At 39.7% G+C, this 15149-nt stretch overlaps 1 protein-coding gene across 4 annotated transcripts; it reads right to left on the reverse strand.

The window, feature by feature from the left end:
* Positions 1-666: 666 nt before the first annotated feature.
* Positions 667-12669, reverse strand: LOC103720514 (transcriptional corepressor SEUSS-like). Of its 4 annotated transcripts, none has more exons than XM_026809776.2 (10): positions 12329-12669; positions 10560-11931; positions 10335-10454; positions 10074-10122; positions 7613-7851; positions 7435-7503; positions 7216-7313; positions 2960-3053; positions 2593-2662; positions 667-2117 (listed from the first exon to the last, which is right to left on the reverse strand). In XM_026809776.2, exons 2-10 carry the CDS (start codon positions 11595-11597, stop codon positions 1192-1194), a joined length of 2703 nt encoding a protein of 900 aa, XP_026665577.2. In that variant the 5' UTR covers positions 11598-11931; positions 12329-12669; the 3' UTR covers positions 667-1191. The 4 variants fall into 4 exon arrangements, with proteins under 4 accessions (XP_026665577.2, XP_026665579.2, XP_026665578.2 ...); XM_026809778.2 differs by having other exon boundaries at positions 10560-12202; XM_026809777.2 differs by having other exon boundaries at positions 10560-12232.
* Positions 12670-15149: the final 2480 nt, after the last annotated feature.

Here is a 15149-nt window from a genome sequence, read left to right on the forward strand (position 1 = left end):
GAATGCAGATTTTCAGTGTTAGAATTTTGGGCACTGGAACCATGGTGATCTCATAGTTCCTGACTGTAATTGTCATGCCTGCATCTCGATTTCTGCATCATCTAAGGAGAGACCTATGAGACGCCCTCTAGCCACTAGGTCTCTATGGGGCTTGCCATCTAGTATTTGTCATGGAACGGCTAAAGGATTTGTTGCTCACGTTTTTTTTTTTCTTTTTTGACCACATGTATTTTATTATTATTATTTTTTAATCGAGACCAGATGTATTTTATCTTATACGCCGCCCTACCCCACCTAGACTGAAGCCTGGCCCCAAGGCAGACCGGGCTGCTACTCAAACCACACCTCTTACCTTACCTAGTTTATCCTCTGTCGAGTGATCAATAAAGATTAATTAGCCTATCCATTTGGAATTTGAACCATAAAGCTCTCTTCATCAACGTACAGGACCGTTAATTGCCCTTGCATCACGAGACAGCATACCCTGCCAGCTAAGTTGATTAACGGCATTCGAATCATTTAGCATCTAGTTCGGTGGGATACCGTGTCAAAATTCTAAAACTTTCAGCACGTCCACATTGTGCTGGTACCTTTCCCCGTGTTACTTACGACTAGAGTGCAAGAAACTTTCGCAAAATTGACCTGTTCACTGGAAGATCTTCCAGAACTCAAATTCTCATTTTTCTGTTGTCATTTAAAAGAATCACCTAACCTATGATTTCGAACATCTTAGACAAAATAGAGCACATGCTTGTCCACAAACCCTTGGAAGAGGACAGAGGTTACAAAAAGATCCATATAAAATGCATCACTCTGCATTTCCCCAAAATGGTGGAGAGCGCACAACGGGCGCTGCCAGGCAAGGCTTCCATTCTTCCCGTCGTACAGACTCCAGTTTCCCGTGTTTCCCACTTGGAAAGTAGTATTGGCAAGAACCAGGCATAATACACATTGTTTACAAACAACAGTTAGATGATAGACAATAAAAGGTACAAGGATTTGTATGACGTTACTATATATGCCTCTTGAGAACTTGGTACAGAAAGAGGCATCTTGAAGAAGTTAAGGACTTGCAAGGTGGCTGCTGCCGTGGTTGCAATAGTCTGATGGTAACATTCCCTCCTGTACTCGGGATAATTTCTGCTGCCCGAATAACATGCTCTAGTTGGGTTAACAGCCCCTATCTTACTTTTATGGCGAGGACTTCCAATCAAACTGAAGATTATTGAAGTTGTTGGCTGCTCCAAGACCACCCAACAGCCGGTTTCCCAAATTCTGCTGCTGCTGATGGCTCATGGTTGCTGGATCCCGAGAGATATGATTCATTCCAATCCTCCCATTCATGGTCATAGCATTATTGGACATTGCTGCTCTTATCCCACTAGCTGTTGCTGATGGACCAAGCCCACCCATGCCACCAAACCCGATACCACCGATGGACAAACTGTTAGATATAGCATTCCCAACTATACAATTCCCACCACTCAAAACTGGGTTCATTCCATTGATACCCTTCATATCATTCCCTGAGGTACTCATACCATTTAGCTGCGAGGACATCAACATCTCTTGTAAAATTTGCTGCACAGAACTCTGTGATTCATTTGGATCAACTTCATGAGGCTGTGCCGTCACCTGTTGCATTGCAGACACATTCGCGGCTGAACTCGTGGAGCTTAGGTGGGTCATGTTATGAGAAGTTGCAGGGTTGGTATTAGATGTGGACAGCGTTGGGGAAGGGAAGGGGGAAGATGGATTGGGTTGAGGAAGTGAATTTGACGAGCTGGCAGATGGAATCTGAACAGTGCTCCCAACACTGTAGGCGTTGTTTACAGTGCTCATCTGGTTTTCTTGCCTGGAATTCATTGAATTTTGATGCAGGAGCCCCACAATTGTAGTTGCAGACGTGGATGTAGATGATGCAGCATTGAGGCAGTTATTTGCATTAACACCACCATTGCTAGCAGAAGCAAGTTGCACTCTAGCGGCATGAGCAGCGCTCTGATCATCGTGGTTCAAATTTTGGGTAATGGACTGCTGCTCCTCAGGTTGTTGGGCTTGCTGAGCTTGAAGTCCCGACGACAGAGACTTCCTTCGAGGAAAGTTGATCAAACTATCTGAACCAAAGCAAGGACAGAATGATATGTTCAACAAGAGGGTAATTAAATGCATTCAGGATTGTATGGAAAGACTAATTTTGATAAAAACAAAATTAATTTTGGCAAAGTGTAGCTATATTCCACAATGCATGGCATTGCAAAATGATAGTAACATGGCTATGCCCTATACACTTTTACATCCACATCTCTCAAAGTCCTACGATTCCATGGACATGGTGGTAAATCTGCAGCTCTTAGGGAATAATGTAATCCACATGATCCAAAGCTACATGCGATTACCAGTCTACAATTAATATACAAACTTATTAACTAACCTAAATGTGCATGGATCAGATTCCAATCAATTAATTAATTTCACACTAATAAATATTCTGAAAATAATATTGGAAGTAAATCAACATCAGCCATATATGAAAAGGTGCAATGTTGCTGAGGAGCTATAACATAGAGATGGAGAACAGAGAGATCTTACCCATAGGTCCAGTCCCTGTTTCTCTGCTATAGTCAATCAGATCCTTCATACTATTTACCACCTCTGATATCTGCAATTTTAGATTATTGCAACCAGAAGATTGTAATCAGTTATGGATCAAGGAACAGTGTGGTGAAGTCTTTATCACTTATGTTGCTTTACATAATGTAAAAACTAGGTATAGGAAACAAGCAGAGCATATTTACATATTTTATGATTAAAATATTTACATAAAAAATTTTACATAATGCAAAAAACTTATGTAGTAGTAGAAAATCATACTTGTATTTCATGATTAAAACATGAATAAAGTCAAAAATATTGCTCTTCCCACTGATTCAAATAATAGCAGTAAGAGAGCAGCTACCTGAAGGCAGCGAACATATCTTTTGGTATATCCTAAATCATTCACCAATGGCACTTCCAAAGCTTTAGCTAACTGACGAGCAGATGCCACAAACCTATAATGACATGCATCTTAATTAGAATCCATTTAAAGATCATCAGTGGGAGAAAATCAATCAACACGAACTCAGTGCATGATACATGTTTAATGAAAGTAATTCTGCATTAAGTAGCCACATGCAAAATTTTTAAAGGCTCAAGGAACACCAAGGTAACAAGGTCTAAATGGAACCTGACTCTGTGTGTCTGTGTGTATGCACATTTATATTGTCGACCTGTGTGTTGCATATTTACATGTCTTATGCACCTATGTCCAAGTGCCATATCAATGTCTGTCTACAGGTGTCAGGTGTCAGGTGCAGGTACTTTGGGCAAAATCGAAGGCTCTGGGTAACATGGTATGTATGGCAATAAAAATAACAGGGACACCGCAGACAGGAAAACATATTTAAACACCTAAATGATTTTGGCCATACACACATATGACACAGAAACACACAATCACCATAGCAAACTAAACTTGCAATCATGCAGGGGTCACGTACACAACACAAATAGTCACAACTGCGCCTTTTTTGCACCTTGGTGCCTCAGGGAGGAGCACATAAAGCCTGCTTTTTGAGCGCCTTGATGAAATCATTGTTGCCTTGACACAGGCAACACAGAATAAGGTTGTGCCTAGGTCGCTTTGCATCTCAACGCACCTTTAACAACGGTCACTGAACATAAACAGTGAGGGGAAAAAGCAGAACAAGTTCTGGAGGAAGGCCATATCGAAAAGATGCATGGGAAGATCACATTAACCAAGTCAAAAGTGCTTTTAATATGAAATTATCTAGCATGTGTCAATTTGAAGGCAACGAAATTTATTTGTTCAAAATAATGGCATGCCATGGACCAGTCATCTTGTATGAGTTGTGCAATATTGTCAGAAAATGGAAGTAATCTTACCTATTTGATTGGAAGTGACAATATGATTTTTTTTCTTCATTTATGCAACCATATACAATGGACAAAAGATCACATGTCTAGCAGCAGATTCATTCCCAATAACTTATTCATCTCAGCGCAATGCATAAACAAACCATTATCTGAAAATTTATTTAGAATGCGCACGTGCATACTTCTATCTCAATATATAGATCCAAAAACAGATAGTTCGACAAATTTTAATTTACAGTCCATATTTTCTTTCATAATTTTATATTCATATACACAGGCTGAAACTAGAAGAGTGCTCTGGCAGAAAACAAAAATGGGTTTTATTAATAAATACATCAAAGTTTGGTTAAATTAGCAATACTAAAATTTGCAGCATCCATATTCATAAATCATAACAAGTTTACATCTGTTCTAATTTTAAAACCTAACTCCTGCATACATGCATCATTCATGACACTCCAGATTGACACAATGCCTGTCCCTAGACCACCATGAATACTCCCCATCTTAAAATGAATGTATCCTATTTAGTTTACTTATAGTCCCTGAAACTGTGCATTTATAAAATCACACGAACAATAAAAAAATCTTTAAATAAAATGGGCCACACTATCTCTCACATGCAAAAATAATTATCAAAAAAAAGAAAAGAAATCAAAGGCTATGAAAATAGATTATATCGATAAATGTTGTCCCTACTTCCCAACATCAATACCTGCTGAGGTTAGAAAGGTGCCTTAGCATATAAAAAGCAAAGAAGGTTTTATCATCAATTGCTTGCCTAGATAACAAGGGTCACTTCAACTGCGTGTATGCTTCTGTTAATGATAAACTAGCTTACTCATCCATGTGCACCACATGTTCAAATTAATTGCACTAGTTTTTGATGCATGCCATGCACATGAAAAACATCCGCATCCCAATTTCAATTATTTGCTCCACTCAGATACTTGGCTTTCCTTGTTTCCTCCATTACTTTCCATGCATGCCTTCTGTCTTACATGCAATTATGAGATGGTTGAACATCCAACAAAGTTTGGCAGTCGGGTCACTTGGAGTTCTCTTGATTTATAGAAGATAGTAGCAGATTAGCTGGTGCAGTTTAATGATACTCATAAAAATGAAAACAATAAATATCAAAATAGAAATGCAATTATTAGATGAAGCAATTTTTTTGAAATCCAATCCACAATTTCATTACTTGATATAGCCTTCACCATGAAATATAGGTGACAAAAAATCTACAAAATTGCTGAAAATATTAACAGTGGCAGGACAGGGAAGTCTTCTTAATTGTAGTACAACATGCTGGAGCCCTGACATAAGTAACACTCCAAAAGATAATTAAGAAATTGCTGAAACTTAAATAACAGCCAGCTGTTAATATCATAAAAGTGGGCTAAAACAGTATGAAGAATTTAATGCATGAATAATGACAAAAGGATAAAAAACCTAATCACAAAACTGGTTCAGCGCCAACTGCCAAGGTAGTCTAATTGCCAATGCAAAGCCAGGTGGCAGAACTAGACAGCCACCTAGGGATGGAAGCTCTCTCCAAGCCTTAATTATGCACGCTTTTGATGATATACATGAATAAGTATGTGCACATATTACATATGCACTCTTTTATCATCATATATGACATCACAAAACCTCTTTTTCATACTTAAAAAGTCGAAAGATCAAATTCCATGAGAAAAAGGAAAGCAGCAGCATTGCTGCCATGTAATAACCAGCAAGCTGTAAGGTCATAGACAAGCACTAACACCCAGCAAGGACTGAAAGAAGAAAGAAGATGAGGAGAGGCAAGGCAGACAAGTAGCAGCAAACAGACTGCAGGGCCGCAGCAAACATCCATCAAGGAGGAGGAGGGTGAGGCAAGAAGAATAGAGGCTAGAAAGAAGGATGGAAGGGAAAAACAGAAAAAAAAACATGGAAATACATCCAGATGAAGAAGCAATACTGGAAGAAAAGGCAGCACAATCAAAGGAAGGACGAGAAGAAGATGAAGACTGGTTTAAAGAAGAAAGTATGAAACAGAGAAAGGAAGAACAAAGTGGAAAACAGACACATGCTCAACACCAGTGTTAGCAGTTATTGTCAGCACCACCACCTAGGCTATCATGGTCGCTTGACCCAACAATAATCATTTGTCAGCCTATCAGCTGCTGCTGGATTGGTGCTAGTCTCAGCTACCTTCCCAAATTAACTATATGGGGTTCAAATAAAGAAAGAAAAGGGAAATAGAACCCTTAAAAGTAGGGCTTACACGGGGTTGGTCCTACGTGGCCTTGCCCAATTTGGTGCCTAAGCAGCCGCCTGGGCACCTAGGCAACTGCCTCTAGAAGACTAGAACAATATTCAATGCAGAACAAAGATCCCAGCCATGTACATTGTCACCCTTAACTTATCTGCAGTTAAAAATAAATGAACCAATTGAAGCTACAATGCTTTCCCCAAGCCTCAAAAGCTTTCCTGGATAGTTAAAGTTGCTAAGCATTTCATACTAATAAAAATGGCAAAGCTCTGTAAATACAAATTCACGCGCACACAAACACACAAGGACGTACACAAGGCCAGTACACACGCATGTAAAAAGAACTGCAATAAGTGTCAAAACAGGTCAGAATTTATAAGCGGTTCCTCATTGGTTTCAATGATTTCAGATCCATGATCAGATGTTCAGTAGCTCTATTATAAATTTATACCAATATTCTCCCAAGCATCTCTTTTCTTAAACTTAAGCAATATTATAGGGTGGAGTTATTAATTTAACAACTAGAATGTTTATATTTGCAATGTTTTTTCTTGAATAAGTCTAAGTAGCCTAGACCCAAATTACCATACATTTGATGGTGTGATCTAAAACCGAAAATTTGGTTTATACAATCAGCATGAAAAATGCAAAAATAAGGTGGAGAGGTTAACGTATGTGAAATTTCCACTAAAACATAATACTGGGTATACATTTTTATAAATAAATTATTAATGGATAACTTATCAAGTATATTTTATTATGATCAGCTCATATTCAGGATTAAAGTTGATTGCTTTCTAAGAGTCATGTTATTAGATAACCAGAAACTGTTTATAGCCCTAACTGCAAATGCACATCTCTCTTAACAATGGTCAAGTGATCCTTTTTCATTTAATGTGTGTTCAAGAATAGTCAAAGTAGTAAAATTCATTTGGCAGTAGATATGAAGCAATAAATATTAAATATTAAATACTAAATGGATGGGTGAATTTGACATGAAACAAAAGCAATGGACTTACGAATTACAACTGTTTTGCAAATCCTGGGTAGATAAGCCTGATGATGTATTTTGAACAGCAGCCTGATATTTCTGTACCACAGCACCAAGTTGACCTACCTGCATAGCAAAAACATAAACCATCCATGAACCAGAGCTACAAGAGCATGTTCACAAGTAAGAACTAAAAATAGGGCAGGAGATTGCAAACTGATATCCAGAATAAAAGATTACTTGGTACCTGAGGTATTATCAGTCTTCGAGGAATAAGCTCCTCATGATGCCTCGCACAGAACTCCCAAGAAGCAATCTAGGAGATGAGCATTGAAAAAAAGGTAAATTGACTGAATAGAATCACAGTATAGAGCTAAGAAAGAAAGCATCTAGCATGCAACAGAACATTTATTTCGATGTTTCACCTTTAGATCTGGATTGAAGACAATCCTTAGTTGACCATCACGTATCACACGTAACTGCTCAAAGACACTCTCCTGGATTGCCTTAGCATAATCCAGCACAATCTGACCTGACGCATTCTGATACTCACGAGGCATATCAACATATAGAAGTTCCTCCAAAGTACCGCTAGCATATTTGATTTGGCATAGCCTTGGCAAAACTTCAACAGTAGTTTCTGGAAAGCAAATATTGTGAAGAACTAAAACACAGTCATTCCAAGATGGAGTTCCAGGGACAAAAACAACTATTCTAATCAATACATTTGTCATTATAGCAAAATAAGGATACAGATACACGTATACATACATACATATACATATACATATATATGTATATATACACACACACACACACACACACATATACATATACATATACATACATGTACATATACATATACATATACATATACACACATACACATATATATATATATATATGTATATATATCTATGTGTGTGTGTGTGTGTATGTACATATATGTATATGTTTGTGAGTATGTATACGCACATGGATGTCTTTATATGTTTTTATATATGCATTATATGTACGTATGTCATGTATATATACATATATACATAAATACCTATAGGCATATACACATGTATATATACGTATGTGTATAGTAATGTATACTTATGTCCATAGTATGCCGTACCAATTCGGTACTAGTACCCGATACGGATGATGTACCGACACTCAGTACGCCAAAAAAATGGCATACTGTACCCGTACCGACACTATGCTAGTGTGGCACCGGTATGGAATCCAGTACCGAAATGGCAAACCTTGCTTATGTCTATACATAGACGCATGCATATCCATATACATACGTATAGGGTATTTCCGCTTCTACTCTCCTCCTTTGGACTCCTTAATGATATCATAAAATTTGTAGAAGGAAAACAAAATAAAACTCTTTAAAGTGCATGAAATGACCTATCCAACCCATTGTACATACAAATTACATCCAAATGGCAAGACCTTGGCTTGTTGCCAGACAGTGTCCTCACCTTATCTAAGGTTGCCTGTACACTTATTAGCCATGGAGAGAAGGAAAAGAAATTGGTTCAAGATTTTCTTTTTGACATAAAAAGCTATTTCTTGATTCACTCCCTACCTTTCTCTTTTAGAAACAAGAAAATAAAAATAAAATGAGAGCATATGCCTATAATTTACAGCAGTTAGAATTATTAACACATAATGCCCATCATTAATTATTACCTACTCTTAGTGATGTGCACTGCACATGCTTATTGATATTCCACTAGAAATGACAGACAAGAATGCAGCAAAGCTTCTGATAGCCCATGCTTCTTGTATATAGACACCCATCATTTCACTAAATGTAATTTTTAAACTCTTATAGATAATTCTCTAAGATAATATTCAAAGAGGAAAAGTAGAAATGGATCTATAAAATCATATCAAAAAGAAAAAAAGCAAAACTGATGAGCAAACATTTTTTTCTGATTGATGAGATCATGGAGAGAATCTCAGGTGCAATGGCAATACCTATCCTCTCTCTAAGCACAGATCTTCTATTTTCCGCTAATATTTAACAACAAAATCCAAACCTGCTTTTCACTCCCACCTCTCTCCTCTCTATCAAGCCCCTCCCCAGCATCTCTCTCTAAATCTCTCCTCATCTTTCTGCCCTCTATAATTAAATCCCAATTGTTTGAGAAGCTCAGGAACCCAAACCCCCTTATCACCACCATGGTGCCACCATAACCACCATGACCCACACCTACATCTTCCACAACTTGGTCTACTTGCTCACCAAAGCCATCCCATCAAATCCTCCAACAAGTTCCTTTCACCACAATAGTGAAGCAGCAGACCAACAGATATGAGAGTAGAGAATAAAGGTGAAGCCAGCATTGGACTCCAAAAAGGACTACATGATACAATGCCAAGCAAGGTTTGCCGTATCAGTCAGTACTGGTGTGAACCAACCGTACCATGCAGAATTGGTATGCTTATGGGTGGCATACTGATACTCGGTATGCTGATTCGGCTTCCATACCGGGCATACTGATATTATAATAAGATGGTTCCAATACGAGATTCAATACCGAGGCGACAAACTTTTAAGCCAAGCATCCCTCTCCCCAAAAGACGAAAAAATAAACCATATGCGCATGCACGAAAAAAGCAAAAGAAAGGAAGTATTAACGTGCATGGATAGCTGTCTAGGAAATAAATGGAAGTATTGAGTTTGCTTTTGAAGCTGGGAAAAATGAAAGGCCACTGGAGTGGGGACATGCAAGGAATTAAATGAGTTGCTTACCCATTTTTGAGCCCAAGAAGAATTGCTCTTTTATAGAGTAGCAAAAGATATACACCGCAAAAAGAAATGCAATCTACAAATAATGATAATTACGATAAATGGTAATTCTTTATTAGGAGAGTACATACCAAAACCACGCCCAGGCTTACGGTTGCATATTTCACAATGCCACACATCCTGTAAAATTGCAGATAAAATTCAAGAGCATGTAAATGAAAATCTGTGTTGATTGCAATCAAACTGAGCTGGAATACTACATACATGTCGATGACATTATCAACACCAACTACAATCTCCAGTAAATGGACAGCGAAAAAGTGGAACCACCCAACATAACATACAAACCAAGTGCCATGTAATAACAAGGTTACATTGATCACTAAACATACCTGAGGGAAAACACCAGTAGTTTGACGACTACTTCCATAAAGAGAAACACACCACCTCTTCTTTGCATTGGGAGCAAAATACTCCGCAGCAAATTTTCTCCAAAACTCAATATTGTTATCCTGCGCTTAGCATAGGGAATCAAGAGGCTTGTTAATAAAAGGAACATCCCAACTTAACTACATCCTGATATAATGAGATCTGAATCAAGAGTAACAGAAGATCACCTCTGGCCTATGTTGCTGGTGATACATATAATGAGTCAATCGCCGAGCACACATTCCGGGCTCATACATAGCCTGTTTCACTTGGGGTCTTACAGGAAGACCTTGTTGATGAAGCTGCTGTTGCAGCTGGCTCCTTTGCTGAGGTAGGTTCTTGAGTAACTGCTGCTGCTGCTGCTGCTGATGCTGCTGCTGATGCTGATGCTGCTGAAGTTGCAACATCCGCTGCTGCTGCAATAGACTCATCTGTGCAGCTGCAGCCTGGGAAGACTGCCTCAATTGCAAATATTGCTGCTGCTGCTGCTGCTGATGCTGCTGTTGCTGCTGGTGGTGGTGGTGCAGAAACACTGATGCATCTGAATGTTGGGATTCCATCTTAACAGGCCCCAAGTTTCTCGAAGGCAGCAGCTGTTGTGGCTCCATTTTCACTGCACCGATGCTGCGCATTGTTTGTAACTGCTGTGTTGGACCATTCTGATCTGCCGAACCCATCTGTGGCTCCAACTTAACAGGTCCCACGTTGCCTACATTACCCAATCCTCCTCGAAGTTGTTGTTGCTGCTGCTGGTTGTGAGGAACAGAGAACTGCTGCTGAAAGTTCTGCACTGCCTCAAGCTGCTGAGGCTGTGGGTGGTCCGATCCAGGCTGGTTTCCAGTAGGATTCTGGAGGTGCTGCCCCTGTGTTGGGCCGGATGAAGAGTTGAAGGAGAGCGGATCATGCACCGCAGAGCCCAACATTTCAACAGCACCTCCAAGACCACCTCGCTGTTGGAGATTTGCTAGAGGTGTACCAAGCCCACCACCAGACCCAGGCCCTCCGTTTCCAAACGAGCGGTTAAGGAGGGAGGAGACATTGGAGATATTTCCCAGCAAACTGTTATTGTTGAGCTGAGTGCGAGGTGAGACCAGGGACGAGAATGGCGACTGAGGTGGGAGAGCACCAGCCTGGGGTACTCCAAGTAAGCCGGAATTCGACCGGAGGAGGGAAGGGGAGACAGATTGAGCCCCACCAATGGGAGTCGGAGGCCCCGAAGGAACCATCTTTCGAGAGGAGCAAAGGGAATGGAAAGCTTACAGACCAGAAGAAGATCAGATTTCTAGTTAAAGCAACATACTTTCCAAGATCTGGAACCCCAGATCCATGGTTCCATACTAGTTTGGCTCGCCACTGGAAAGATGGAATCTTTATGTTCAAAAATACAGGAACACAAGGAACTTCGAGTGATGGAAACAAAATCCAAGCAAGCGGCTCTGCTTCCCAGCATCCTATTCAATCTCTTCGCTCAATTTCCCCACAAAAAGTCAGTATCTTGATCTCAGATATCTCAACCCAAGTCCCTACTCCCCGCGTTTAGCAAGATTATCCAACAAAAACCTACAGAAAGCAAGAAAAAAATCGGATCTTTTTCCGGAAACAGAAAGCAAACAAGCAGGACAGCTCAAAATCCGATCTCCCCACCCCCCCTAAACCCCAAAACAACCGCTTTCCTCTCCCCTCACAGCCATCTTTTCCACTTTGCGCGCTGAAATCTGAAGTAAAATCCCTCCACCGATTCGGAGAAGCATCACTCAAATGGAGAAAAAACCCAACTAAATATAGATAAAAATCCTCCCCGAGTCCAACACCACCACCAGCTCACCCCGATCTTGCAAAATCCGACAGAACTCCAAGTAATCTAAATGCATGAAGATTCACAAATAACGGGACTAAAGCAAAACAACAACAAAAAAAAGTCCCACAAAATCTAAAAAGAAACAACCCTTGAACTCACCAGAGATCCTCAACGCCTGTTCTTTGTTAGATTATTCTAGTGCTTGCGAATTCTAGGGTTAGGGTTTCTTCGTCTTTGTTGATTATAGCTCGATTTCGTCTCCGAGCGACTGCCGTTTCTTCCTCCCTTCCAACTCCAGGCTTATTTTTTCCTTCTTTAAATTTATATATAAATAATTATTCTTCTCTGGCTTCCTTTCTTCACTCTCCAGAAGAGAGAGAAGGGGAGATGAGAGAGAGTGAGAGAGCCCTCCGTCCTTGCGGACATCAAAATTCCATTAGATTTGATTAAACTCTCTCTCTCCCTCTCATTCCTCCTCTGCTTACGCCCCACCCCGCACCCCCCCGCTCCTAGTCTATTTTCTTCGTAGATATTTAATATACCCGCAATCATGTCACCATCCATCATGCATGGTCATGCATGACACCATCCAACCATCCATCTACATGCCCACTGCCGCGGAGACGGATAACATATTTCCGCATAGAAATATATATGCGGAGTTTTAACCGAGAAAAACTGACTTTTCCGGGCCCGATCTTTCTACCAGCCAGGTTCATTGCGAATTCGCCACGTAATCCGTAATCCGTAATCCGTATCAGTTGGACGGCTGATCGGACGCCCGCATAGAATAATTGTGGACGCGTATGTAGAGTAGCTGTTTTGCGCCATGGAGGGATTATAAGACGGGGGAGGCGGGGTTGGACTCGAGAGGTACAAATGGGCCAGCGCGAATCTCGAGGCGAGGATTGGTGGGTCCGCCCGGTGGATCGAGCAACAGCCGTTTTGTGATCTGTGCTGATGGAACGAAGAGTTCGATTAATCTGGGAATTCATCCAATAAAATCAAAAAAAATAATAGCTCGAAGTGATAAGAACAACTTTCGATCATCAGTCCACAAGATAATACGACTAAAAGATACGACCAGAACCGACCAGATTTGGGCGCTATGCGGCGGCTGGTCTGAAACCGAAACCGCCATGGATGGTCTGTCATGTTTAGCTTTGGGCTGCTTTGCGGCCCTCTGGCGTCTCGGCCAGTGGGAAGGCAAATTCGGCGTCGGTTATCTCACCGGGCGGTGCTCAGATGCTTGGCGTCTCGTTTCATGAGAGTAGAAGCGATGTTATGAGCTGACTCCTGGTAGCAGCCAGGTGTGCGTTACACGAGAAGCCTTTTAGGTAATTAGATTTGTTCTAGAAGAATTAATTGTTCATGAAACGGAAAAAGTGGGCCTCGTGCTCCAGGGTTGACCGAAACCGGAAGGCCAGCCGTCTATCGAACCCAGTCCTTTTGTGTGCGAGGAGAATAAGTTGCATTTTCTTGTTTAATATTTTCTAGAGTTTTTTCATATCTATATCTGTACAAAAATGTAAGGCAATGTAAAAAAAATTTTTTAATAAAATATGCACATTACGATCAGTTCATCGCTGTTCTTAAGGAGATAAACAGAAACTAATAATTAAATAAGGTTAATTTTGTCGATACTCCATCTTATATAATTGAAACATTCCCGCAAGGACTTTATTCTCACTAATGCAAAGTGCATGATTGAGCTAGTATGATTTGATATTTTTTTGCTTAAGCATCAGCTTTAAAACTTCAATTTAGTAGTCGGCATTGTTTGTTTTTTTTTTTGATGTGATACGAGGGTTTGGATGGCAGGTTCCTTATAAACATTGAGTTTTTGCTAGAGTTGAGGCATGTATACGTTCCTTTTTGGTGGTCGATCAATAGCTTGGCTTGACATTCAAAATATTCATAGATCTATTAATTTCTTATAAACTCAAGTAACATTCAAGCTATTTATGTGCTTCTTAACTCTCTCTCTCTCTCTCTCTCTCTCTCTCTCTCTCTCGCTCCCGTTTTAATGTTTTAATTCGAATTTTGTTATGGGCATGCGTTGCTCAAACACTTGGTTCCATCTTTAATGAAGAATTAATTTACAATTAGAGATGCAAAGTGATGAATGAAAGCATGCAATGGTCCATCTAGTTATCCTCTAACTTTGTTTTGTTTTGTTAATGTCTTGAATGCTATAGTTGCTCAAGAAATGAAATGTGCCGAAGCCTTTGTCAATTATAAGGTATCACTTTTTAAAAATAAATAAGCAAATAAAGAGACTAGCACAAATATTGGACAAAATTGTCAAATTTTAAGTGATTGCCAAAACTTGTTAAATTATAAGATACAAACATTCGCTGCAAACCACCCCAAAGATGCAGAAAGCCCAATGCCTTAAGCGTCATCTAAGATGGTATTGAGACCGTGGTCAACTGGGTGAAATAGTTGACTTAATGGTATCCCACAGTTTCCTCCATGAGGCTCATCATACCACGACTCGACCATTTCACTACACACTGGTCAAGCATATCAGTGGCAACGGTCACCAAAACTTTTAGGTAGAGAGAAAATATCTTAATTTAATGATAAAAGTAGAGCAACTTAACAATCACATGCCCATATATCCCTTGTGATCTAAGCAAAGTGCTGTAAGATGACCATTTAAGAGTCTAGAAGGCACCTTTTCATATAATCCACATGTCAAAAATTCAAAACGAGCGTGTATTAATTTTAGAGTGATTTTAATTATATAATAAATGAGAATGAATATATGTCATGTATTTTTATATGAAAGTTGGTGATTACTTGTATCCTGCATGGACCTGATTGGTCAAATGTATCTTTTATATGTTGCATGAATTTTCGAGTGTGACGTAAGATTAACATGTTGAGTGGGCCAAGGATGGAGCAGTGAGAGATTAAGAATGCTCGGTTTCATGATGAAATCTTAGCCTCTCACTTATATAAAAATCTCGTAAAA

This window comes from Phoenix dactylifera, chromosome 14, assembly GCF_009389715.1.
Source record: "Phoenix dactylifera cultivar Barhee BC4 chromosome 14, palm_55x_up_171113_PBpolish2nd_filt_p, whole genome shotgun sequence".
NCBI lineage: Eukaryota > Viridiplantae > Streptophyta > Magnoliopsida > Arecales > Arecaceae > Phoenix > Phoenix dactylifera.